The 27250-nt window shown below is 54.2% G+C and overlaps 1 protein-coding gene across 5 annotated transcripts in view; it reads right to left on the bottom strand.

The window, feature by feature from the left end:
• The window catches only part of TACC2 (transforming acidic coiled-coil containing protein 2), a 176283-nt gene that overhangs the window by 70093 nt on the left and 78940 nt on the right, over positions 1–27250 (bottom strand). For all 5 annotated transcript variants that reach the window (XM_016149087.2, XM_036223910.1, XM_036223909.1 and 2 more), the window contains 2 exons: positions 22496–22621; positions 11188–11322 (listed from right to left, as the gene is read on the bottom strand). In XM_016149087.2, the coding sequence (XP_016004573.2) occupies positions 11188–11322; positions 22496–22621 (261 nt within the window). The remainder of the gene's footprint in view (positions 1–11187; positions 11323–22495; positions 22622–27250) is intronic.

Here is a 27250-nt window from a genome sequence, read left to right as displayed (position 1 = left end):
ATCGGGTCTCAAAAACACTCAGCAATTCAACATATATTAATGCGCTTACCATGTGCCTGGCCTATAAATACGGAATAAGCTAAGTCTATTCTCAAGTTACTTACTGACACACACCAGACAGATCAGCAAACCTGCCAAGTCCCTGTAACCAAAAGATAAACTATGTGCTACAGACTCTTAAATCCCACTGAAGTCCAAGGGACTGAGGCACGGTCAAGAAGGGTGAGTAATCTGAAGAACCTCTGACACCCCCGGAAAAACAAATCTGAGCGGCTCTATCTTTGCCTCCCGCCTCGGGGAGGCTCCGGTTGCCATAGCAGCGTTGCTCACCAAACACAAGCGATAGACCCCTGCATTGCTAATTAGCCCAGGCGCACAAGCTAAAAGAAAGTAGGTCAGATCACAGAAAAATCCATCTGGAGAGCATGAAGAAAGTAAATACAGATGGAGAACAGACCTGGGCAGGGTCCTGCTTCCAGTCAAAGGCCTTTGCCACCGTCCAACACACCGCGGCGCGAGTGGGGGGGGGGGGGTGGACAAAGCCACGCGGACCTTGTCTTTAGGGACCCGAACTTGAGGCAGGCTCCAGGCTGGGAGGGTGCTATCGCTGCCCTCTTGCAACTTGCTCCGCCATCGAAGGCCCCCAAAGTGCAGCCCCACGCCGCACGACTCCATACCGAGCGCTTCCTGAATATCCGCACACTGAGAGGCTGGCTCCCCACCTTTCCTAAGATGCAAAGAGTGGGAGCTGTTTGATTTCGGGCCTCACGTGTGGCCTGGATTCAGCAACCACATGTAAACATGAGCTTCAGACCGGCAAAGCCAACCGGCAAACAGGCCCTGGCTGAGGGTCAAGAAGAACGGCCCAGACCTGGGACCCTCTTTCAGATCTGGGATTCTGAAGACGTGGCTTTCAGGTCACTCAACCTGGCTCCCAAAGCTGTCCCTGCCTTCGGGAAAAAGTCCCAATTCTGTGTCCGGCCGTGGTCCTGCCTGTCACTCCTTCCTGCACTCACGCCGGGCCGGGGGACTCTCTGTGACCTCGTGCTCAGGGGGCCCCTCCTCCCGCCAGCATCTCCAGCGATCTCATTTCCTCCCCTGGGCCCAGTCCCGGCTCCGGGGCACAGTCAGTCTCTCCCGGCCCGCAGACCTCTTCCCGTGCTCTGAACCACTGGCAGGCTCCGGTCTTGGCACTTCCTCGCCTCATCCGAGTCTTGCTGTATCTGTGTGTCTGTGCCCAGCATCTCAGCTCTCCCGCCATGCCATGTGCCCTCCACGCAGCCAAACACAGGTGCACACGAGACCCGAGGGCACGAAAACAGGTTCTGGCAATTTTTCAATCTTATGATGAATAGAGGTAGAAGAAAAGAAGAAGATTTGCCAGATCCCTTCATTTCCTGGGCCTCAGGTATTCTGCTCATCTCCTACGCTCCAACCCCAAATCCCGGGTGCTCACCCTTGGGAGTCTCAGTGGTTTTCCTGAGCTGAAGCACAAGCTCAGGTAAAACCCCATCTTTTCCAGAAGGTTCTCTTGCTCTCTCCTTGAAAAGGGCTGCTATATGTCTTCCTCCCTCCCACCTTCACCATATTTACAGAAGACCTTCCGAAGTTCCTTTCGAGCAACAACAGCTCCAAAGGCCACTCTTCACGGGGAAAGATCCCTTCAATGCAGTCATGACAGAAGCTGAGGGTGGAGAATTTTACTGTTAGACCCAGGCAGGCAACCCAAAATGATCTAGTAATAAGTCAGTAAAGAGAGATGAGACTTCCTTTTATTTTTAAAATTAAGAATTCAGGATAAAATTTTCACCTTTGATTTCTAAGGGAGGGAAAGAGGGAGGGAGGGAGGGAGGGAGAGAGGGAAAGAGGGAGGGAGGGAGGGAGGGAGGGAAGCAGGGCAGCTGACTCTGAAAACCCCAAGGTTGTGCAAAAGTTACATTAGTGTCGAGCGCCTCATCACATGCGAAAAGGAAATCAGTACTACAAACACCACATCCAAGGCAGAGCCTCAAAATCTCTTTCTTCACCAAATTAATCCATCTCATCTGAGGTGGAAATCGTAGGAGATATTCTTGAGAAAACTTAAAAAAAAAAATTTTTTTTACATAACACACACACACATATACATATATCCATCTAATTTCAAAAACGATGTAAGCTGCAATTCAAGCGAGCAAAGAAGAAACTCAGGTAGAAAATGTGGGTAAAATTCCAAAAGGATGACGTTAGCCTGGAAATACCCACCTAGGCCCTTACTGGAGTAGGCTCTAAGTTTCCCAAAAAACAAAGCAAAAAGGGAAATAATCATGATTCACTATACAATTCATAAAACCCAGTAGAGTAAAAAAAAAGAAAAGGCCATCCCATGGGTGAGCAGGTCTTTTCGTGACTGATTGTCTCAACACATTCATTCTCTTCTGTGTCCTCCACCAGGACACAGTGTATGTGGTCGGTGACGCCTTTGACAACTTCCTTCCACCCATGCGACGCTTCGTTTCACACGGCACTTCCCAGAGTCGACTTGGCGCCCCCTCAGCAATCAACACAATCAGGAAACAACGAAGTTCCCAGAGGATATATTTCTAGTTGCCCCATCCGGCAGCGATGGTCCCCACCATCCACGTCCCCATGGTAACAGGATCACTCTGGGGAAGCAGAGGTCAGCATTAGGAAGAGGTTCTTTAACGAAACAACCACTTACAGACTGGTCCTCCCTCAAGCAAGGACGCCTCCTGGCTTCACAAGCCCTTGCCAGTTGTATTTTGTTGACCGTTGGGGCAGATATAGCAACGCCGGTAACTAACTACAGAGCAAGATGACAAACCTAAAGGAGATGCAGGCCGCCATGACGTCAGCTGATCCCGGGGAGCTGCTCAAGGGCCGACCGAAGCCCTTGAGAAATGGCCACCTGTGAGCCACCGAAGGAGAGAAATTCGCGAGGAGGAGGAGGAGGAGGAGGAGGGAGAGAGGACCTGAGGACAGAAGAATCAAGGAGCCTTCAGGAAACTGATTAAGCCCTCATTTATATCTTTAGGGAAACGTGACTCCGCCTGGGCTGCAAGAGCCAACGTGAAGTGGAGAATACGCGACTCCGAAAATTTGGCAGAAATTCTTTGCTTATTCTAAGCATTAACATGTGGTTATCGTTAAAGTCTACATTTTGTTAAATTCGAAGCAAATCCTCTTCGTAAGTATCATTTCTTTTTTTTTTTTTTATTCAAGGTAAAGTTCCAGTTAAACATTTTTCCCACTAGGGACCATAACATTCTGATTCATTAAGTGACTTTGTTTTAAATGGCCTTTCTCAGGTCACAATTTTCTTCACATAATCCCAGATCTCCTTCTTGTAACTAGTTGTATTAACTAGCTTTAAGACCATAGGTAAAAACCAAACAGGGTGGCCCAAGGTAGACATTTAGCCACATAAAACTCTGACCTCCAAAGTTCAAGCTCGTACTTAGAAAAAAAAAGTCAAGAGTCATTCAAACCTGGGAAGACAGAACCGACTGACTCACCTGGGCCAGGTAACTGCTTCTGTTCGGGCTCGAAAAAACATAACCAGTGTTATTCGCTGTTCTTCTTGGGGAATCATTTCCAAGAAGTACAGAAAACTCCGTAAGCACTAGAAAAATGTTTCAGTCTTTGTTGAAAGAACTTAAGTGTTGCACTGGGCTTGAATGCTGATGTCTTAATCCACTGAGTCCCTGTAGAGCTTAAGCTTACTGGGTTTAAAGGCTATTTTGTATGAGGAATAGGACCTTTTAAGGAATACTTGCAGATATAAACAGAGATGGGGTCCCCCAGCTGCCTAGCTGGTTTCTGAAGCCAGACTGGACAAAGAGATTGAGAACTATAGGTTCTGCCCGTCTGTAGTGGGAGAGGTCCCCCTCAGCGGCCCCGAGGGGGCCGTTCAGGGTAGAACTGCCCAAGCTCCAAACCTCTGGTCCTTGCGTGTTGCACGCGGAGGGACTGGGTCCCCAGGAGCAGCATCCTGTTCGTGCAGGCAAGCCGGCTGTCGGCCTGTCTGGAACGAACCACCTGCCGTGCCCAGCCGGCAGCGGCACCGCCTGACGTGGGGCTGCCCTACTCGCGAGCGGAGCCGTGAGAGCCAGGCGCTGAGGCCCGGGACTGCTGACTCGAGGCTCGGGATAGAACAGAAATCCAGAGCGGTCGGGCCAGAAATAGCTCCCGTGAGCATCTAGTGACAGCGTAATTAGCATGACGCCCGAGGGCAGAGCGAGTGAAGGGGTGTGCACGTGCATGTGTTGGCGTGTGTGCACTTGTGCACTACTGAGCCCTCGAAGTATTCCCCTCCTTTCGTAACCATCCCAGGGTCCCTGCTCCGTGAAACTCCCTGTGCACCCTGCCCACTCATCACGGGATGCGATTAGCTTATAATTGTATCTGAGGCAAGGGATTATTTTCCCTAAATACTCAGATTTTTAGGAATTTATTTGTCCATGTGAAAACAATCAATCTCTCTCTCCCAAGGGCCTGTTCTGACCCCTTCAAAGTAAGGCAGCTCCCCCCGCCCCGACCCCCACTGCCGCCGCCCCAGCACCTCCAGCAACCAATTTCGCCTAAGAAAGCAGAGGTTTGGGTCTGGTCAGTGCCTGGAAGGCTGAAGCCATGCCTCCTTCATGCCCCAAAGAATGCCCGACGCTTCGCCCAGTGCCAGCCATGTAGACATATGTGGACATATGGATGGACAGACGTGTGGACAGACCTGTACTCAAGAGACACCGAGGAGAGAGGCAGAAACCCAAATTCTTTCCAAATGAGGCCAGAGCTTCGGGAGAACCGGCGAAGTAGTCCCCAGGCCCCGGGCTCCCCACCGGCATCGCGGCCGGAGCCCAGGGCCGTGTTCTCCCGCGCCCCTGCCCTCCGCGGCCCCCCAGCGGCAGGCACGGTTTTCCTGTGTGTCATGCCGTGCGGGGAGGGGCAGGCTGGGTTCCCAGGAACAAAGTTTGAATTAAACCCCCTTCTTCAGACACCTGAGTCGCAAAGATTATTGGACAATAGGGGAAATTTTTCGCTAACCTGAGCTATCGAACTGACCCTGAGAAGTTCCCTGACCCCGCCACGCCTCGGTTTTCTCGTCTGTGCCATGGACATGACCACAGAGCCTCCCCGCCAGCAAGCTGCACGGCTCAGACGAGGCCCCGCACGAAGGCCCTGGCCCTGCACCATATCACCCCTGGGATGTGGCACCGAAGAAACCCAGGACGTGTGTGCAGAGCGGGCGGACGGACCGACGGAAACCGCGTGACCGGCTCAGTCCGACCGGAGCGGGTCGCACTCCCCCACGGCGGCTGGCGCAGCTTCTAAGCTCAGGTCTAACAGAAACGGGGCGCAACAAAGGAGCCGGACCTTCGGCAGCGGGGGGCCCGGGCCGGGCGCGCTCTGACGGGAAGCCCCTCTCCCACCCCACCTCCCCGGGGCCTGCCCCTGTCCCCGCTCCCCCCTTGGTCTGGGGTTCTATTTCCCATCTGTGACCACGCCTGCTCCTGACGCCAGCTGGGTCTGAGGGCTCGAAGGCACACACCTGTTTGGAAGGAAAGCACCCTCCTGAAGCGCAAAATCTAAAATTATAAAGTGGCAGCCAGGAATGGAGGGTGAACTCCAGGGCCTCAGGGCTCTGGAACCTTCCACCACTGGGTGCTGTGCCGGGCACTTCCAGCCGTGCCTTCGCTGGCTCCTCAAATCTCCACGGCACCCTCTGCGCCTCCCTGAACCCCACTGCAGGTCGGATTCCCGGGACTGCAGCCCAGGCAGGGTTACATGCCGGAGGCCTGCAGCTTCTCCCAGCCGGGCCCGGGCCTGGCCTCCCCGCTCCTCCCTCCTCCTCCTAGAGAAGGCCCCGCCCTCTCCATGCCTTCTCCGCCCAGGCCGAGGAGGCCACCTTCTGTGGACTTCGGAGACTACAGTAACAGCCTCCCCCCACTCCTCAGGCTGAAGCTGGCAAGGAGAAGCTTCCAGACACGCCCAGCCAGCAGCACACATCGGACGCTCAGCAGATGCCCAACACCGCTTCCCATTCCTGAGACTGACCAAGGGCAGGAGACCCAGCCCGGGTGACCTCTGCTTGAACGGCCAGGATGGTGACAGCCTGCACCACGTCCAGCCCCGGTCTGCCCTGTAGGAAGTGGGCCTTACAGGCAGGGGAATGACTGAGATGGGGCATGGCCGCTGTCAATAAGAAGCCGGATTAGACCCGTCTTCTCAGAGTAGCGTGTCAGCATCGGCAACCCCAGTGTCTTTATGACAGAAAGGATGGTCCCAGCTCCACCTACAAATTTAACCGCTGAGCTGTGAGTGGCAGAGAGCGAGGCTGTGCAGGACTTTTCGGGGGCAGGCGAAAGGGCGCCATCGGCCTGGACAGAGGTCGCCGCACGCCTGCTCCTGCCCGGGAAAGGTCCTCAAGTCTGGGAGGAGTGTTGGGAGAGAGATGGGGGCAATTCTGGGCTGCCCACAGCGGACGAGGGCCAGGGGACGCTCGCCCAAACCCTGGAGGGCCAAGGCCAGCCGCCTCCGCCCCACCCCCACACCGCATTCAGGGTGCAGTTTCTCAGGGCTGTGTCCCCTGGGCCTCCTGCTTCAGCACCATGGAGCCAGCTCCCGCCCCCGGCACAAGCTCAGCTGCTTCTCATTTTTTCCTCCATCTCATTTCTTCCAGGTCGATCCAAGCAGCCCTTGGCCAGGTTTCCAAGTTATCAATTCCTAAGGGACAATGTCCCCAGCTGGCTGAGTGGGGTGTCCCCTCTGAACAGGGATGACAGCTGCCCAGGTTCACGTCCCGCCCGACCCACGGGCCAACACCCCAGACTCTTTGCCACGAGCCCTGCCTCTGACCCCCGGGATCCAGCACCCCGTGGTCAGCTGAGGCTGCCTTGGCCTGAGTGAGGGCTTTCGACTTGTGTTCCTGGAAATGCCTTATCATCAGATTTCCTGCCTGGCTTCAGCCTCTTAGAGTTCACACGGTCGCTGCACGATGCTGGCCCAACAGCCCCGGCAGGCCGGGGAGGAGCGCGGGGGCCGTAGGACTGTGCTGGAGGGACGGGCGGCCTGTGGGAAGCGTGGCCACTGCGGTGGACAGTGTCTCTCCCAGGATAAGCTCTTTGCTTCGCGCAGGGCTGGGAAGCAGAGGAAGTGCTCTTGGCTCCCCACGGCCTCTCTCAAAGTCACATCTGTTCTCCCCAAGGCTGCGGCCTAATGATTACCGATGGCCACAGGGGAGAGGAGGGGGTGTGAAAACTCCTGGAGGAAAGCCGTTTGCACTAGCGACATGGGATTGTGGCATCATTTCCACAGCAGCCATTAGAAGCAGGAGAAGGCAGCAGGAAGTCGGCCGGCTTGTTCGCAAGAACAGAACATCTGTCGATTCCGATTCCGTAATAAGATGTTGCCCCTGGCTTTCTTTGTTGAGACACCGGGTCCGCCCCGCTGCTCTTCTCCAAAGCCACAGGGGACGACAGAGCCACAGATGTGACAGGGACCACAGCCCCCGCTGTGCACGGGGAAAACACACAGAAGGCGGGCGGCTCCCACAGGAGAAACCCGGCTGGAGGTGCGGGCGGATGGGCCTCCGGACTCTGCCCCGGCCTGGCGATAACCATTCTCTCTCGGCGTGATGAACCTGTCATCTGAGTAGTTTTGAAACTTGCTTTGAAAACCTCCAGGGAACCACTGGAGTGGGGAAGACAAGACCGATTTGGATCCCTGGATCCAAGCCGTGGCCCGCGGAGCTGACGATACCCAGAGGTGCAGCGGAGGGTGTACCCAAGGTCCTAAAACCACAGCTGTCCCTCCCGAGGCTCCGCGTCCTGGCGTGGGGGCCCCGCTCAGTCCCGGAACCACTCCTGAACTGCCGGGCAGTCAGAGAGATCCTTTGCAAACGCGAATATGACCACAGCTCTGTCCTGCCTCTGGGCTTCTGGGCTCTTAAACTAAAGCCCTAAAGTCAACAGCCGATGGCCAAAGCTGGAGCAATTTAAGCGACAAAATAAAGTAGCGTCGGATTATACTCCGAAGCATGAAAGACACCCACTGATATACACGAGCAAATTAATTAATAAAGGGGGGAGAGGACCAATCTCCTGTGCAGAAGAATTACAAATAACTCACGTCGATGCTTCGCCCCTCCAGAGGGAGCACAGCTCCCTACTGCGTAGGCGGGGGCTGGACACAGTGAGGCCTTCGGGAGGAGATGCGGAGAAGGGGCCAAGCCAGCAGGCTGACGGGGAGGCGCCTGACGAACAGGGCCTCGGCCAAGCAATCAAGGACAATGTCGACAGGCACTGACCACGTCAACAGGATGGACCTTTGATACGATGTGATGAAAATGGCACTTAACATCTGCGATCTTCCTCCCCAAGCCCATAATTCCAGTCGAATCAGGAGAAAAACATCAGATAAATCCCAGTCGAGGGACATTCCACGGCATACCTCCTTAAAACTATCCAGGTCATCAAAAGTAAGGAAAGTCTCAGAAACTGTCAGAGCCGAGAGAAGCCTACGGAAACATGATGACTAAACGTAAGGTGGTGTCCTTGATGGCGTCCCGGGACAGAAGAAGGACATAAAAGGAACAATAAGGAAATCCGAATAAACTGTAGACTTCCGTTAATCATCAGGTATCGACACTGATTCATCAATTATTGTACCAAATGCACCACAGAGTCGCTAAGATGTCAATACTCAGGGAGACTATACGCTTGGGTAAGTGGGAACGTCTTATACTATCGTCTCAATGTTTGGGTAAAGCTAAAAGTGTCCTTAAAAGAAATCTATTAATAAAACAAATTCTACCAAGGGGAACAAACAATCCTTAACGGGACTGTGTGCCCCGCCCTGGGCGCTGGTCCTGGCCCCGCCCACCCTGCCTCCCCCCACCCCCTCTCCAGGCTCCGGGCCCCTGGGCTTTCGTTCCCTTCTCTTTCCTCCGGGTTTCTACACACTCTGAGCCCACTCAGCCCTCAGCTCCCGGCTTCCCCGGGAACCCGTCCCCAGCCACCCGGACTGGTGGGGTGCCAGGCTCCATCCACTCCCGTGCTGCACCCCTCTTCCGTCCCACGCACGACTGTCGCTCTGTGTCTGTTTTCTACGGTGAGCTGTCCAACCCACAAGGGCGGGGCGGGGCCTGTCTCTGGCACAGTGTCTGGCCCAGAGTAACCCCAAGTTCATGCCACTGACCGTTTCAATGCGTAAATAAACGTGATTCACAAGCAACGCCAACAGAGTTGGCTCCAGGGAACAAACAGCATGCACAAGGCGATCGGATGCACCTGTGTGGGAAGTTTATCACCTGCAGCCCAGGTGACCTCAGGAAAGAAGCACGCTGAGCAGACGGGCGTCACTTGCAACTCCTGGTGCCAGGGAGTATCAGAGAAGCTCTCCGACCCCCCAGACTATCTGCCTCAGGGAAAGGTCTGGAGGGCTGTGTGTGTGTGTGTGTGTGTGTGTGTGTGTGTGTGAGTGAGAGAGAGAAATAGAGATTAATTTCATCAAAAATCTATTTTAGCCCTTGGATAAGCTTGGTTCTCTTTTGCAAAATTAAGATATAACGTACGTACAGTAAAATTCATCCTTCATAGGTATATAGTTTCACGAATTTTGACACACACAATCATGTCACCACCACCATCGAAACACATTGCGCCTTAAAGAGCCTCATGGGCCTCTGTAGTCAAGTCCCACTCATGACAACCAGCCCCCGGAAACCACTGGTATGTTTTCCGTTCCTTATAGTTTTTTGCTTTTCCCAGAATATCATATAAATGAAATCATGCAGATTGCCGCTTGCCGAGCCTGGCCTTTGTCACGTAGCACAATGCATCTAAGCCTAAGAGTCGTCTATTTCGTTGCATAAACCTGTAGTTTGTTCCTCGTTCATTACTGAGCAGTCTTCGATAGGATGGATCACCACGATTTGTTTATTCGTTCACCAGTTGGTGGGCATTTGGGTGCTTTCGATTTGGGGAAAATTATAAATAAAGCTGCTATCAACACAGAGGGTTTTTTAGGTGACTATATCTTTTCATTTTTCACCGGTAAATACCTGAAAGTGGGGGTTCTCAGTCTTACGGTAATTGTATGTTTCACTTACGTGAAACTAAAAGGCAGAATGTTTATTTAAGAGTAATTTTTAAAGTTTCTTCGATGACCCCGGCCTTGGGCCAAGGGTGGAAACCCATGGGAGGGACCCTGCCTCCCCGTGCGGAGACGGCGCGAGCACTCTGGGAGCGGGAGCATCCACGGGTGTTCGGGGAGACACCATGGTTGGCCCGAGACACAGCGCGCATTTAACAAACGTGCCTCGTCCCCCACGTCGCCCCTCCCCCACCCCCTCGCCGTCTCGCCCTCGCCCACCGCTCGGCTTCGGCACCCCTGTGCCTCCCCTGCTCGCCGGGGCCACCGGCTTGCCCTTCTCGACACACCCCGGTGTATTTAGGCTCTTCACATCAAAACGGCCAAGACGGCTCTTTAGGGGACTCAAACAGCTAAGCAGAATGATTTCTAATCGGAACCACCTCTTCACGTAGGAGTTCCGCATACTTGCCGTGATGGTTAATTTTATGTGTCGGCTTGGCTAGGCCACTGTGCCCAACGCCAGGGTAGATGCTGCCGTGAGGGTCTTTTTTGCAGATGCGATTAACACCTACATCAGTAGACTGAGCAAAGCAGATCGCCCTCCGCAGCGTGGGTGGGCCACATGCGATCCGCAGAGGACGGAAAAGTCTGAAGTTCCCCGAGGAAGAGGAGACCCCGCCCGCAGCAGACGGCGGTCACGCCCCACCCGCAGCATCGCCCCTTCCTGGGTCTGCGGCCTGTCGTCGGCCAGCCCTGTGGATTTTGCACTTGCCCGTCCCCATATGTGCACGAGCCAGTTTCTTAGAACATTCCTCTCTCTCTCTCTGTATATATACATCCATACAAACAACCCACTGGCTCTGTTTCTCTGGAGAACCCTGCTGCCAAACTTGCCCACACAGGGCATCCCATCGTTACTCGGCAAGCTTGCGAGCAAGAGAAACTTCAGATCACAGACACGGCAGAACGGGTCCAAATGTCAACGCCTTGTGGGCGCCATCCCACAGTCAGCTCACCCCGAGGCCTACAAGGCAGACACCAGCGGGCCCCTCCTCTCCAGGGGCGGTGGCCGTGGAGAAAGACAGCTGTGCACGATACCTGTTCAAGCCCTTGGCCGGAGCCCGGCGGGAGCGGGCGGGAGCTTCTCCTGCATCACCAGCTGAGGCCGAAGGCAGAGACGCGTGTTCTGGGGCTGGGGCAGGGCGATCGGCATGGGCAGCAGCTGGGGAGGTGCTGGGGACACAAAGGGAGAATTATTCTCAGGGGAACTGAGCTCATTAATGGCACGTTCATGAGGCCCCCACGCCGCACCCAAGCCACCCACCCGCATGGAATGGCTATTTAAAGACCCAGCGCACTGCCTCCCTGGGCCCCCACCGGCTCCCGGGGGGCCTCCGCTGAGACGCAGAGGGAGGTACGCCCCACACTGCAGCAGCCCCCAGGCCAGGCGGGGAACTCCCACCCGGGAGGCTCCCGCGAACCTGGGGGTTCTTTGACAGAGGCAGCTGGGTATTCAGGAGTCTCTGTGGGGCGTCCTGTTTGATTTTCCTTCGGGGAGGGGGCTTTCGTATAATCATGTCCAATAATTCTCTTACAGGCAATGACACTATGAGTTAGGAACTGAACGACAACTTTGTAAACTCCCTGAGGTGTGCCCCGAAAATCCCAGGGTGAGAAAAGTCAAGGCGAAAAGGCTGATGGGTAATCAAGGAACCTTCTCCCTCCCTGGTGGAGAAGGGTTTCTAGGGCGGAGGGCGGGCCTTCATTCGGTGGGTGAGCGCCGCCTGCTGGACAGCCAGGGAAACGCCCGGCGAGCAGGGAGGCCCTGCAGGATGTAGGTAGGGCAGGAAGGACAGCCACCTGCACACACACCCTCAGAGGCCAAAAGGCACAAGGCACAAGGCACGAAACTCCCAATAGGTTGCCATTTTCCCCCTTTGGCAAAAAGCAAGGCTAGCAATGCCCCCCACACAATAAAGTCTGGGAGCGGTTCTCAGGGTGGGCTGCCCCCCGCCCCGGCTCTCTCCTGCTGTCCATGCTGCTGTCCAGAGGGGAGCTGGCAGGGCTGAAGGTGGCCGAAGCCGGGCCGGAGCTTCCAGAGCCCGCCCTCCCAGGTGAACAGCTGCAGGAAGCCCCCAGACGGCGGAAATGCAGGACGCCGGGGCGTCTGTGTCAACGAGGCTCTGCTGATGTCCGTGTTCTCTGACTCCGCCTCCAAGGTCATCCGCCTGGCCTGGGGGACAGCTGCCAAGGGCGCCCCACACGCGGCACGCTGGAAGGCTCCTCGGTCTCGCCCCAAATCCCTGTCTCCGCTCGCATGTCCTGCAGGGCTCCCCTCGGACTCGACCCCCCTTTGACGCCCTTGCCTGTGTTGCCACAGCCTGACTGACCTCCCTCAGCACCCAACAGCTACGGAAACAGCAGCAGCTCGTCCCGATGGGGTGCCAGGTCCTGGGTGCCCAGCGCTGGGTGCCCGGTCCCGTACTAAGCGCTTTACACATATGGCCTCGGGTCACTAACTCTCCCAACCACACTTTGAGGTGAATGTCATCATCCTCACTTTCCAGATAAGGAAACTGAGGCTCGCAGAGGTAAGGTCACTCGGCCAAGGTCACGAAGCCAGCAGGTGGCAGAGCCAGAACGTGAACTGAGGCACCAGATCCTTTGCCGCCTACGCGTCCACTTGCTAACGGACTCCCCCAGTCCACACCTGCAAGCCCCACACTCACCCTCGGTGGCACGGACCACTGAGGACCTGAAGATGACTAGGGAGACTGGGCCGCGAGTCCCACGAGGACAGGGCTGCGTGCATCCTCCTCACCCCGCCATCCCGACATCCGGCCGGCCCCCCGCCCCCCGCCCCGCCACAGTGAGCCCTCAAAACAGAGGCCGAGGGAGCGGTGGGGTGTCCGGACTGGCCACGATCGAGCTGGGTGCTGGGCGCAGAGGCCCGGCTGGAACCCATGCTGCCTTCTGCCCGGGGCGCCACAGAAACGGGGAGGAAAACGGAAATCAGAGAATAATGACCCCGAGTAAGCCCGGAGCAAGGCCAGTCTGCAAGGGAACAGAACTGACCAGTGCTTGGGCGGAACCAGCAAAAGGGCAAAGTGGGTTCACAGACGGACGGACACCTTGGTCGTTCGAACCGTTACCTGTGATAACCTGGACAGTAGCTACGATAATATTTTTTTGTAAAGGAATGACTTAAAAGGATGATGCGAGCGATCGGGGGCTTTTAAGCTGCTTGAAAGAACCATTTTCACACGCTGGGATTCTACCTTTATTCACATTCGTAAGGCGTGAATGCGCTGCTCACGAACCCGGCTACCAGCCTAACACTTAGCTTCCTACAGAAACGACACAGGCCGGGCCCCTTGCTCTGCACGCCCCGGGAAGACTTTATTTCATTAATGCGAGCTGCAGGAGGGCGGTCTGGTTGGTGGTTCCCTGACTTTCAGGGCACTGTCAACGTGCAAGGACAGATTTCTGTCTCTGAACGCCCTGGCAGAGGGGAGGGAACGCTGCCTTGGATCCGGGGCCTCCGGACAAGGCCAGCTCTGCAGGCTGGAGCACCGCGACAATCATACTCCACCGAAGAGGACGCCCCCATGTCGCACGCAGCCCCCCATCCCTGAGAACGCCCTCGGGCTCCCCTGGGCTCCGCAGCCTCCTCCCGTCCAGAGACCATGACGCCTGCTCCCTCCACCCTTCCACTGTTGGCCGGGCCCCCAGGGCCCCACCCTTCCCGCACTGGGCTGCTCCCTCAGCCAACAGCACCAAACAAATGACTCAACGGCTCTGTGAAGAATGATGCTCCCCTCCCTCCTGACCTCCAGCCTGCTGCGAGCCCCTCCCCAGCGGCTGGGCAGGCCAGGTCCCCACAGGGCTCAGTGACTCCCGACTGAAGCCCTGACACGCGGACCCCCAGAGACACCTCCTGGCTCCGACTTCCTTCTCGTCCCTCCTAGCCCCCTGCGCCCCAGGTTTCCTCGGTGCAGTGCCACCACCAGCGGGCCAGGCCCCGGCACCGGAAGTCAGGACCGTCCTCGATTCTCCCGGTTCTGTCTCATGCTGAGTCACCGCCCTCCGCCTTCCGGGATCCTCTCTGTGTGGCCACCTCTGCTGGCCCGAGCCTGCGGCCTCTCCGAGCAAGACACCTGCACATCCTGTGCTGACGGGCCACCTCCCCTCTTGTCCCTGCACCTCCAATCCACACGGACACCCAATGACCCAGCTTGGGTTCTAATCACGTCCTGCCTTTGGAATGCAGGTGAAGCTCCCCAGCCCGTGGGCTCCCACACCCCACGTCTGTCCCCTCCCAGGCTTGCCTTCTCTCTCCTCGCCCAGTTCACACCCCACCAAGCCAGTCCCTCCCCCTGCCCACCACCACCATGCTCCTGACAATTTCCTGCCTCTAGGTCTCTGTGCAAGCAGACCCCGCCCTGAAGCCCGCCTGTCTCTCTCAGCCCTGCCCTGCTCCTGAAGCGCCACTCAAACCAGGGAGCCCCCCACCCAGTGGGGGAACGATGTCCACCTGCACGGGCTGGACTGGGTCTGACCTCTGAGTATCTCGTTTTCTGCTAATGCGTCCTTCTCTCCATCACTGTGGTCTCTCCAGCCCCCAACACAGAGCCTGGCACATGCAAAGTGCTCAGCCCATGGGAGCCCCTTCCCTTCCGCCACTGGCCTCCCGAGCATGCCACCATCAGGACAGTGGGACAACTGTCCTGCCTTCTGAGGCAGGACCAGCCATGTAATTTGCAGACAACATGGAATGCAAAGTAAACTCGCAGAGCCCCATATTCCCAAAGTGTCAAGAATGTCACCACGGTGACAGCAGAGCATCGAGCCCAGCACAGGACCCTTGTGAGCGCGGGGCCCTGGGTGACTGCCTGAGCTGCGCACCCATGAAGCCAGCTCCGGTCCTAGACCCCTCTGAGGCCCCTGAGCTGCCGGAGCAGATGTGAGAAGCAGGGAAGGACAGCTGACTCCCGTCTCGGCTCGGGCCTCTGCTCGAGCCTCCCATGACCGGCAGTGACTCGCCTTAAAGACATTGTTTTCAGGGAGAGAGGTGGGCCCCTTCCGATGCCCAGCACCACCCCCGGCCCTCACGGGGACTCGTGACAGCTGCCAACCCTGACATAGAGGTGCGCAGAGCACCGAGATGGAGTTCCACATGTCTGTCCTCTTCCCCTTGATCTCCTCCCCTAGAAAGTGGGCCGGGGGGAGGGCAGGATGATTTCCTAGTTATAGTCCAGATCCCTTTTCCCATTTAAGGAGTTCATCAATGTTTTCCAAGCCTTCCTGAAATAACAAGAAGGCCGAATACAAATTCACATAGAGTGTCTATATTTTTGGAAGATGAAGAAAATGATTTAACTTAAGCCTGTTATTTATTTTTTTACAAGTAGAGTTGACCAAGAAGGCACATCAGCCACCAAGGCGGGCAGTCTTTCCTGCTGGGCCCAGCTGGCCAAGATCTCAGAAGCCTTCTAGACATAGATCCCTAAGGCACCGCCGCTCAGGGGTCAGAGGTTACCGTTCCCGATTCAGCACCTCGCCAATGTCCTCACAAATGACAACGAGTCCCACTAACCATTACGGCGCTGTTTCCAGCCACACAGGACCTGAGAGGCAGGGCGCGTCCCTTCAGGGCCTGCCTGCCTTCGGCCCCGCGGCCCGGCTCGCCCGGCTGCCGCGAGACGTTGTCAGGGACTGTTGTCTTTTGATTCCCCGTTCGGGGCTTTCGAGTGCTTCTTGGCAGAGCCCCCGCTGAACTCAGGGCGAATTTCATTTCAGAGATCGGCCGGAGGTGCCAAATGAAGCCCTTGTCCAAGGACAAACACCAAAGTGACCCTGGCTGTCACGGAAGGGTGATAACGGCCCTCGAGATACAGGCTGAACACGTCGCGTCCTGTCGGGCCAGATGGGCGACAGCGTCTTATCTCTCGTTTCGTATCACCATCTGGAAGGTATCAGCACAATAGCCTCCCTCACAGGCCTCTCGATTTTTTCTCCTTGAATCCCCAAGTGCACACGATCACGTCATAGGCCAAGTGCCGAGGCCAGAGACAGCTCAGATGGAAAGCGCTGTGAAATTACTGGTTTGGAGAGCGAAAGCTTGGTCGATCAGAGCACTGGACAATCAGCGCAACGGAGGCCTGGGATCTGATCGAATGAGCCTAGCGATGGTTGACAGGTACCGCCTGCACCTCTGAGACGCCCAGCCACTGGACAGCAACAAAGCCAAAATCGGAAGGTGCCCAGAGGGGCTTGCAAATTGGCTGGAAACTCCAAGGCAGACACATCGAGCTATTTCTAGTGGCCAGTGAGATAAACCAGCATGTGAACTTCGGCCCACGTGAGAATTTGAACAGCCCCCAAACGGGCTTCGCACGGTTAACCCTGAACTGGCCTGTTAGTCTTTCCTCAGAATGCTGTGACCCCTCCTTCCCCTCACAGAGTCGGCCCAAGCAAAACAATCAGAAAGGAAAATGTTTGCTAAACGGAAAGCCATAAACACCTGCCTGAACTACACAAGAGGCTTTGATCTGGATGGACGAGCCAGGTCACTAACTCCCCCCACCGTCCCGGCACCAGCAGCTCTTTGGGTCCTCCAGGTGCAAGATTCCTGACGGGCCCTGGTGACAGAGAATGCAGAGAAGGGAGGACAGACGGCTAAAAAAACTGATCTCAGTCAGACAGACAAGATTTATCTCTTTACTCGGAAAGTCAAAATCTACCTACACAGATAAGGCAGTTCAGGAACCAAGAAAAACCAAAAGGAAAACAAAATCCTGTGTTAATGTGACCACACGAAATCGTCAATATTTTGACAGCTGCATGTATAGCAACTCCTGTGCTTCAACCTAATGGTAGCCAGGTAGACATTGGAAACTCGAAGGTTCTGACCAGATATATAGGTGCACCCCAATTTACTCAGCGGGCTGGGTACTGGTTACATACATTTGTCTCATGAACGTGTACCTTTTAAATGGGACAAAGGAATTCTGTTGCTCAGAGAAGACTGGTGGGTGATCCCTCTCCTAAATTAAAACCATAACAACTCCCATAATGGTTCAGTTTTTAATAGGCGCTTGCTCAAAGGAAGGTGCACCTAACCTTCGCGAGATGGTTTGAACGCACCCATAGCTGAAAGACGAAAATCGTCCTGTGCAAACGGATGAAACCAGAATAAACCGCAGGATCTGGAGCAAGAGGGGAAAACGAAAGCTGTAAGTCAGGACGAAGCCCCCGTGCTTTCAGCTTCGAAAGATTCCAAAACTCCGTTCCTGAATGCGGAAACTCTCGCAAGGCTGTGCGGCTGAGCAGGAGCTAGCCCTCCGCCACCAGCTGCTGGGACAGGTGTCTCCGACCCCGAGGGGCTGTTAATAGTCAGACAGGTGAGGAGAAAAGCAGGTGGACGAGACCTCCTTACCCAGCGGTTCCCCGAGTGTGGACCCCAGACCAACAGCAGCCGCGTCACCTGGGAACCGGTCAGCAATGCCAAGTCTCGGGACCTCCTGAGTCAGACACTCCGAGGTGGCAGGGAGCAGCCATCTAAGCTGTAACCGCGTTATTCTGATGTTTGCTAAAGTCTGACTCTGACAGATGTGAGTCAGGCAAGCAGTTTTCCAGCTGTGTCTGTGGGGTCCTCCAGGTCTGCAGAGACCCGTTTGGATTCCCAACTGTGGAAAAGGCACAGGAGGTTCCCAGATGTACCCAGAGTGTCCCTGATTCACTGTTTAATAAATGGTGGTACAACTGGAAAGTTTCATTTGAAAAACAATTCTGTTGCTTAAAAAAAAAAAAAAAAAAAAAGGAAATATTGAACAGATGCATGTACAAGCAGCCATGGGCAATCTAGTCATTTGTAGAATGTTCTCGAAGGTGTGGGCTCAGCTCTCTGCACCATCCAGGAATGCCAAAAGCAAAACAGAAGCTCAACCACTTAAAGTGGGTTCGGGGGCCCTTCCCGAGGAGGAAGCAAGTTTTGATGTCCTACAGGGCTTTAGTAAAAGCGGAGTGGCGGTCAAAATTCCTTCCACTTTGTTTGAGAAGTGCCTCGGAGACAGGGGCCTTCTCTCTTCTTTCCTATCCCGAAAGAGTTCTCGAAAGGGAAGGAGACAGCGTCAGAGAATTAGCAGACGGCAGGGAAGGAGAGCGAGAAGCCTGCTCTGCTCTGCTTTCCTCTAGGGTGGCTTAAAGCGAATGCTCCAGTCCCACTTTTTATTTTTACTAATATTTTAAACACGTTTTAAAAAATTTAATTTCAGTTTAATGTACCAACGCTGTTTCTGCAGAGAGGACTGTTACAGCCTCCTCCCTGTCCAGTTTCCTTCCCCTCCCCTCCCCTTAATCTCACGCTCTCCTGTCTTTAAACAGGAAGTGGAGGGGGACCCTTGGGTGGTGCTGCAGTCTGAATGTGGCCCCCTCAAATTCATAAGTTGGAGTCATAACATTCAAGGCAATGGTGTTAGGAGGCGGGGCATCTGGGGGTGATTAGGTCATGAGGGTGGAGCCCTCATGAATGGGATTAGTGCCCTTCTAAGAGAGACTCCCCACAGAGCTCGGGCAGGGGTGGGGGGGGGTTGGGGGGGGCCTTCTTCCATATGAGGACACAGCAAGACATCTGCAACCGGAAGAGGGCCCTCACCTGACCACCCTGGCACCTTGATCGCAGACTTCCAGCTTCTAGAACTATGACCAACAAATCTCTGTTTAAAAACCACCCGGTCTGGAGCACAAATGGATGAAGGCTGGTGGAATGGGGAGAGGGCCTTGCTGAGGTTTGAAAGGCCACTGCTACACACTCCCAACGCCCTCCTCTGTTACTCCAACTGAGCTGCAAGGTTAAGTACAGCTGATTCTCGTTACAATGTAACGACACCACAGACATTGAATTAGCAAATACTGAACCATCGGCTCCCAAGGGAAATACCGGGCTAGGTTCCTGCCAGCCTCTGGTCACCATTTTCATCAACCAATCAGGACATAACCTGGTTTTATTGTGTTTCTGTTTTAAGACACCTTATCTAACACAGTAGTCCGCCTTATCCATGGGGGATGCATTCCTAGGCCCCTAGTGGATGCCTAAAACCACAGATAGCACCGAACCCTACACATTCTGTGTTTTTTCCCATGCATACAGACACTTTACGGTTTCTCTTTGGCACAGCCAAACTGCCAGCATCACTTCTCTCACGCTTAAGTAAAGTAAGAGTTAATAACACTAAGATACATCAAGAGTCATCCTGTAACCAAGATGGTTACCAAGTAACTAATGGGCAGGAAGCGTAAACAGCATGGGGAAATGGACAAATGGATGATTCATGTCCTGGGCAATTTAAAGCTTACTGTTTATTTCTGGAATTTTCCATTTCATATTTTCAGACTGCAGTTGACTGCAGGTAACCGAAGGTGTGGAAAGAGAAACCAAGGATAACAGGGGACTACTGTGCATACTGTTGATTCGTTAACATCGAATTCGTGGCCAACATCACGACTATGGCTGAACGAAGCTTACCCCACCCAAGTATCTTCCCCCGAAGGCACATCCCAGCCTTCTGATGCTTAGAAACACCAGACAGCACTTCAACATTACACTTGGGGGCCATCTTAAACGGCAAAATCGACAAAACGCACAAAATTACAAAAAAAGAAACGTGGCACGAAATATACCTTGACGGGCCTTGCGTACAGTATGAGAGCTGCCACAAGAAGACAGAGCCTGGCCTCGCACCATCTCAGGCGGGAGCATGCCGGTCGGGTGACCCATATTTTCTGCTCTTCTGTACGTGTCCATGAATAACCACGGAAAAGCCACGAGTACCGATCTTGGGCTCACAAAGAAATCCTGGTGAGTGGGCAATTTCACAAATACGGAATCTGTATAAGGGAGACGGCCTGTGGCAGCAGTCGGTAACCAAGGCCAGACCATCCCCTGTTCCTGTCAGAACTGCTTCTTTTCTACCAATTCCAGCAAAGACAAAACAGTACAACTCCGTACAGTTGTTCATTAACGCTGGCAAGGTGCCAAAATTGCATGGTTGGCACCGAGATCTACTTGAATCTTTCTACTAGGAAAAAAAAGCCAGAGAGCTGGCCAAGTTCTTGGCCCCGATATAATCTGTATTTAGCCACTGGTGCCTTCCTGCACCTCATGATCACACTTGGTCATGGTCACAGGTGACACAACTTCTTCATTCACTGTCTTTCTTGGTCATGAGAGAGGCCAGTGATGTAGGCGGGACCCCGGAGGGCCGGCATGAGGAAGCCTGGCTCTAGGCCCGGCCAGGGGAGATGTTCAGAGGACAGGCGTGGCGGCCCCTGGACCGGCTCTGGTCCCAGCCCCACCGCTGACCAGATCCGTGCCCCTAAGCATGTTAACGTCTCTGAGCCTCCATCAGCTCACCTCTAAAACGGCCATCACAACAGAACCCTGCCCCTCTAGGGGTGCTGTGAGGATTCACGGAGAAGCACTCAGCCGCCGTCTGGAGCACAGGAAGTGCCATCAACAGGAGCGTTAAGAGCAGGCACCACCGGCCTGCTGTGAACAGCAACAAGTCATCTAAAACACAGTCTCGGGTCTGCGAGGGGGCTTTAAAGGCATCAATGACACCACCAACTGGACTTCGGGTCTCCTGAGAGCCACCCATCCAAGTCGCCCTGCGTCCCCTGGCCCTCTGTGTCCCTTGCCTATAAAATGGGAGCATGGATGAACGTGGTCTCAGTCCCCTTCCCAGACTTCACCAAGGAGCACGTGCCCCGCCAGCTACAGCCAGCGGTCCCGAGGCCTTGCTAAAACGGGGGTCAGGGAGCCAAATGGGCGTGCTCGACTTCTCACTAGCATCTTCTGCACCCTCCTTGGGTGCTGAGGGCCTTGTTCCCCAACGAGGAGACCTCCTTGAAAAAGCCAAACTCGCACAGAGTAAGAATGATGGCTGACTCCCACCTGCAAAGGCGGCATGCAGAACTCCACGTTGATGCACAGCTGTCTTAAAGGGTCTGTCTCTCGCCTGGAGCTTCCTCCTGTGTCGAGCCCACCCTCATATTTCTCCTCCAGGGAAACCTCCTCCCAGCCAATGAAGAGGCCCCTGGATGCCATCCCAGCTTGGCTGTCACTGCCCACCTGTGCCCTAAGAGGGCACCTGGAGGCGGGTGGGGGTCAGCACACACTGGCCGCAGGCAGGAGGAGATGGAGGCCAGCCCCACCCCTCCTCGCTAGTGCAGTTCAAGTCCGTGGACATTCCCCAGGGGCTGGCCCCATGCCAGGCTGGGTGCTGTGGGTCCAGAGGTTGCAACTGATCCAGCTCCTCCCCCAGAGGAGATGGACTTAAAGTGGATAATTTCTTGGTATCTGTGAAGGGCAGTGGCACAGGGGGACACGGGTGGCTGCGGGAACTCAGAGAGAGGGTCTTTTTTTCAGCGTGCGGGGAAGGCTTCCTGGAGGAGGGGATGCTGGGCTGTGAGCCCCAGAAGGGAAGGGACGCGTCTGCCCTATTCACCATGATTTCCCCAAGGCCATGCGCTGTCTGGCAAAGTTGCTGTCCACCGATAAAATTAAATTGTGTGAATGGATGGACGGACGGACAGACAGACAGATGGTAGGAAGGTAGAGAGATAGGTAGATAGGTAGGTAGATAGGTAGTAGATCGAGAGATCGATCGATAGACGTGTGGTTGTGTGTGCAGAGGCGTCTGAGCTGAGCCCTGAGGCTGACTGTGAGCAAGCCTGATTTAAATAAAGTAAGTGCCGCTATAGTCCACGTACAGCTGAAACTTATTGGATTTCGTTACCCAACGTCACCATAAAAAATTTTGTTTAAAAATAAAATAAATAAACAAGTAAATAAAGTGCCGAGGCTGCGTGGAGAGGGCGACCCCTGGATCGGGGCCACACACGACGCACACGGGCCGGCGTGGGGCAGGTGGGGCGTGGAGTCCAGCGTGAGGGAGGGCAGGCTGGTGGCAGAGGAGGCAGGAGAAGCCGGCCTCTCCGGCAAGGCCGGTTTCCCAGAGAGGGGCCCCTCTCCCCACTGCGCTCCTGGCTCCTCTCCTCGACCACCACCCAGGACAGAGGCAACAAGCAGCTGACCAGCTCGTGTCCCGGAGGCCAGAGGCAGCCCACTGAGCCATTCCCCGGGAGGGTATAAATAGCACGCTCTCTCTCCTGGGGGCCTGCTGCTGTACAGAGGAGCTCCTGAAGACAGCAAGGGAGCAAACCTCTAAAATGGGGGGTTTCAGATCATTCCTAAGGCCGGAAGAAGCCGCCCAGCCCTGTGAGGGAGATGCCTGCAGACCCTGTGCGGGTGAGTAGAGCTGCCCACAATTAAAGCAGGGCCGGCAGCCTCAGAGATTGGGTCCTGGGATCCCAGCACCGGCCCCAGGCCCAGCCCCCACCATACCTCTGGGCTGTCAGATCCGTGGAGACCTGGCTGAGGACATCACCATGGTGGGAAGAGGCAGCTAAGACTGGGTTCCTCAGGTCTCCAAGGGCAGCTGGCTGGATGACGTCATCTCCTACAGGTGAACTGGAGAAAGAAGAAAAAAAAAAAAACCAAGGCTCAGAAATGTTCTTTAAAGCATGTTTTAACGGCACGTTTCATCTGGACCCTAAGCGGGGCCTCAGTTTCCCTTTCTATAAATGAAGGGTCTGGCGCTGCCCCAAGTGTAGTCCATGGACAGTGCCGGCCCAGGAGGGGTTTGTCACCACTCCACGGTGAGAAAGCACAGGAACCTGGAGGAAGAGTTCAGGAAGCTTTAGAGCAGTTTGATAGAGCGATTTTATGTCTGCTGAATCTAACACTAAAAATCAGGCTTGTGTTTTGTAGTCTTCATCAATGGTTCTCGACCAGAGGCGATTTTTCCCTTCAGGGGCCACATGGCGATGTTTGGAGACAGTCTTGGTTGTCACAACAGGACGGGAAGGGTGCTCCGGGCATCTAGCGAGCAGGTAGAAGCCAGGGATGCTGCTAACCACCCCACAATGCACAGGACAGCCCCCCAACAAAATATCACCTGGCCCAAAATGTCAACAGTGCCAAGGTCAAGAAACCCTGGCCCTGAGTTTTGGTCTAGGAATCTTCCAAATTCAATCGTATTTTCCAAAGTTTTGAGCTACACTAAGTTAGAACTACAAACAACACTGGCCCCTCACTGAGTAGGAAGGTCTGCCCTAGACTGCCACCTCCGAGGGCAGGCTGCCCGTGGAAGCTGAGACACGGGTCACTGGCCACTGGCCACGTGCATCAGCTCACCTTGCGGGAAACCCCTCTCATCATCGGTTACGTCTCATTCACCTGGGAGGGCCATGAACTTCATTCTTTCTGACGGCCTCAGCTCTGTAGCAACAAGTAACAGGGCAGTTATAGTCACTTCCTGAGCGGAGACTGACTGACTCCCGGCTCTGTGTTCTGATCCAGAAAGAGGGGAGGACAAGTCGGTGGCTGACAACACAGTCACGGGGATGCGAAGCGCGGCACAGGGGACACGGCGAATACTATCGTGCTAACCGGGCGTGGTGCCAGGTGGGCACCAGACTAACCGGGCAGATCGCTTCATAAATTACATAAGTGTCTCACCTCTATGCCGTACGCCTGAAATCAACATAAAGTAATATTAAATGTCAACTCTAACTGAAAAATAAAAATTTTTAAAAAGGGGGTGGTCCGTGCCCTCATGGAGCTCACGGTCATAGGCGAGGCTCAGACATTTTTTAAAATCCATGTTCACGTAGTGACAATTGTAGTAACTGCTCAGAAGGGAAGGTACCGACGGCTACGAGAGCATAAATGAGGAGACCCCGGCCCAGAGTGCGGTCAGGGGGAGCTTCCTTGTGAAGCGGTACCTGGAGCCCCGCTGGCCCGCTCAACGCAGCAAATGTTTCCTGCGAGGAGCTGGTAGTCCACGTGCTTACAGACATCACCAAACATGACCCTCACAGCAACGCTGTGGGGTGGGTACTATCATTATCCCGATTTTACAGATGTGGAACGTAAGGCACAGAGAGGCTGAGTGACTTGTCCGAAGTTGCACAGCAGGTAAGAGGCAGAACCAGGACACGAACCAAAGCCTGAGTCCAGGAGACATGTTCTTAACCACCGCATGAGGCTGTGACTCAGAGGCCGAAGAGTAAGAAAAAGGGAGTGTGCCCTCTGGTACAGGGAGCCACATCCCCGAGAGCCCTGAATCAGCAAGGAGTTTGGCATTCTGGAAAAAGGCAGCAAGCTCACTGTGGCCAGACCACACGTAAAGAAGACTCGAAAGGGGAGAGGTAGACAGGAGCGATCTCAAGACCAGGTTGAGGGAGGTCCTGGGACTTGTTAGCTGAAGAATGAGCCCAAGGCTACTAGCAAATGCTCAGCCACAAAGAACTGCCCTTGGCCTTGAGAAGAATGAGAGGCAGGGAGGCCCAGCCTGAATATTCCAGAGCTATAGTCTCAGTACGACTGGCCTAGCCCATGTGTGTGCCCACACTTCACCGCTGATTCCCCTGCAACTTCAGCTGTTTCCTTCCTCCTCCAGTTCCCACCCAGCATCCCAAACCCCACCGAACATGATCCTACAGCCCTACGACCACACCCAAGGAGAGGCGCAATGAAGGAAGGAAGGAGCAAGCTGGGAGGGAGGAGAGATGGCAGGGGTTTTGGATGTCTTCATTGGATCGCAGTTCGGAGAATTCTAAACTACACGCAGTATCGATTTTCCAGTCATAAAGCCTGAGTGGAAAAACATCACCCACGAGTTTGGCAACACACGTTAAAAGCCATAAAAGACTTCGTTTCCTTTGACACAGCCATTCCACGTCCAAGAATTTATTCTAAGGAGGTGATTAAAGGTGTGAGCGAAAATGTTGATCACAACCGTGATCGTAACAGCAAAAAGACAAAAAAAAATCAAAAGCTAGAAACAACGCAGATGTCCAACAATAGGGGACAGTTAATCAAATCGAGGCACTGCCACAGAATGGACTCATTTGCAGTTATTTAAAAAATAATAATAATAAGGTAGATCTCTATGCCTCTCAAGGAAAATATGTCCCTTATTAACCAAAAACGGGTCGAAAAACCACTGGCAGTGTGATGCAGATTATATGTGCTGTGTGTGTCGATACACACACATGTGTGTGCACACGTATCTGTAAGTACACGCATGTGTAAGTACACACAGGAGGGGAGCAGCGAAGCGCCCCAGGTGGCTCGGAGGGCATGCCCCAAGCCGTTCGCGACGGTCACCTTTCAGGAGTGACAACACGAGTGCTTTTTTTCTTCACCGACTCTCTATTTTCTAGTTCTGTGTCGAACGCGTACTGGTTTTATAAGCAAAATAAACAGGAAAATGCATTTAAGGAAACGCTTAAGAGCCAGTTAACAACTTCAGTCCATAGCTCAGTGAGCTTTAAGAGATAAGATCAGTCAGAAATGCTGTTCCCACCTCCCCACCCCCCAACTTCTGTATTCAGAATTTCCCCACTGTGCAGACCTCGGCTGGTCAGCCTCGCCCCGGACAGAACTCAGCCACGCCTCGCTCATGGAGCAGGCCGGGGACCATGGAGGTCCCAGCAGAGAACTTTTAGGGTAACAGGTATCTGCCCGCATACTCCATGCGATGGCATTGTTAACTCTTTGGGATGGAATTATTTTTCCAAGCATTACTGGGCCGCCCCTGATTTTTTTGAACAGGGCATCTTGGGAGATAATTAAAATGTCTTCAATGACAACTGATCAGCAACTTGAGCGACGGTGCTGCAAGTGAGGACATCCGCTGTGGCACTAAAAAAACGAAACAAAACAACGATGATCCCTGAAGAGGCCTGGATCCTAGACCGGCCCCACCTTGGGACCTCGGCCAGGGGGCTTCTCGGAGCTTTTCAGCTTTTCCATCTGCAGAAGCGATGGCGCAGGGCTGCGCGATCACCGAGGACCCTTCCAACTCGGCCTCGCCCCTCCCTCGCGGGCAGGCGGCCAGCGCCGCTGCTCACCGACCCATCCGGCTCCTACTTTACGCCCTCCAAGTGCTCGGCTTCCCCTGCGCTGCGGGCTAAGGAACATGGCTGAGGGTGTAAGAACAGCATCGGAACCACGCGTCGACGAGCTCTGATAAAGCTTTATAAACCTCCCGTACGACGTAAGCATAATAATTAAAATAAATAAATAAACGTCATAGGTGCACATGGATACATCGGCTTGAATGACACAGAATTGCTAATAATAATAATAATAATAATAATTTGTCAAATTCGCATTGGACCCTCCGCCTGGGGCCTTTCTGTCTTACTTCCTCGTGACTCAGCTCCGCTCCAGAACCCCAGGGCAGAGCGAACTCCTGGGCACGTGGGCACGTGGAAGGGCTCATAAGAGAAAACTGCTCTTCTTGGACCAACTGTTAGAGGCTAAAAATGGCTTCTAAATTCTACTAGCAGTGGCATTGGGGCCAGAGTGACTGAAATATTTTTCAGAGGGCAAAAAAAAAAAAAAATCCGTCAGAAATTTTAACCACCAGCTGCCGCCACCAGCTGCTGGGGCCAGCCCACTGTAGACACAGGCAGGCCAGCAAAGGGTTGATTTTCCGCTGGAATGTGTCAGGCGGGGAAGCAGCCTGCATCAACAAGTGCTTCTCCAAAGGGCCATGAGTCACCCCCCTCCAGAGACTGAGGCAGAGAGGAAGCCATTCACATTCCAGTCTAAAAAGCCAACACCTTCGGCTCTACACACAGGGCCCACGCCATAGGAAGAGCTCCAGGCCAGGCCCAGGAAGAACAAAATGGGATCAAAAGTAATGATGGTGATGATGATGATGATGATGGGGAGGAGGGGGCAGGAGGAAACTTTGGAAGGTGAGAGGTGTTTTATAACCTTGATGGTGGTAATGATTTCACAGGTATATTTACTCATGCCCAAACTCATCGAATTGCATACATTAAATATTACAGCTTTTATATGTCAATCATACATCAGTAGTTAGTTGTTGTTTCTTTTTTTAATGGAATCACACATTCCAGGGCTGACTAACCAAGAACTAGGCAAGCTCAAAGTTTAAAAAGCAAGAACTTTGAAGGGTGGGAATAAGAGAAACTGCCATAGGACAGTGGGCTTCTTTCAAGCTGGGGTGACCTGGGAAGGCCCCTGGTCTGGTGGGGATCTGGGGGGCAGGGAGGGCAA

Source organism: Rousettus aegyptiacus, unplaced genomic scaffold (genome assembly GCF_014176215.1).
Source record: "Rousettus aegyptiacus isolate mRouAeg1 unplaced genomic scaffold, mRouAeg1.p scaffold_m13_p_6, whole genome shotgun sequence".
In the NCBI taxonomy this organism is placed as follows: domain Eukaryota; kingdom Metazoa; phylum Chordata; class Mammalia; order Chiroptera; family Pteropodidae; genus Rousettus; species Rousettus aegyptiacus.
Note: the sequence above shows the minus strand (reverse complement) of the source record. Positions and strands in the feature narration are given on the sequence as shown.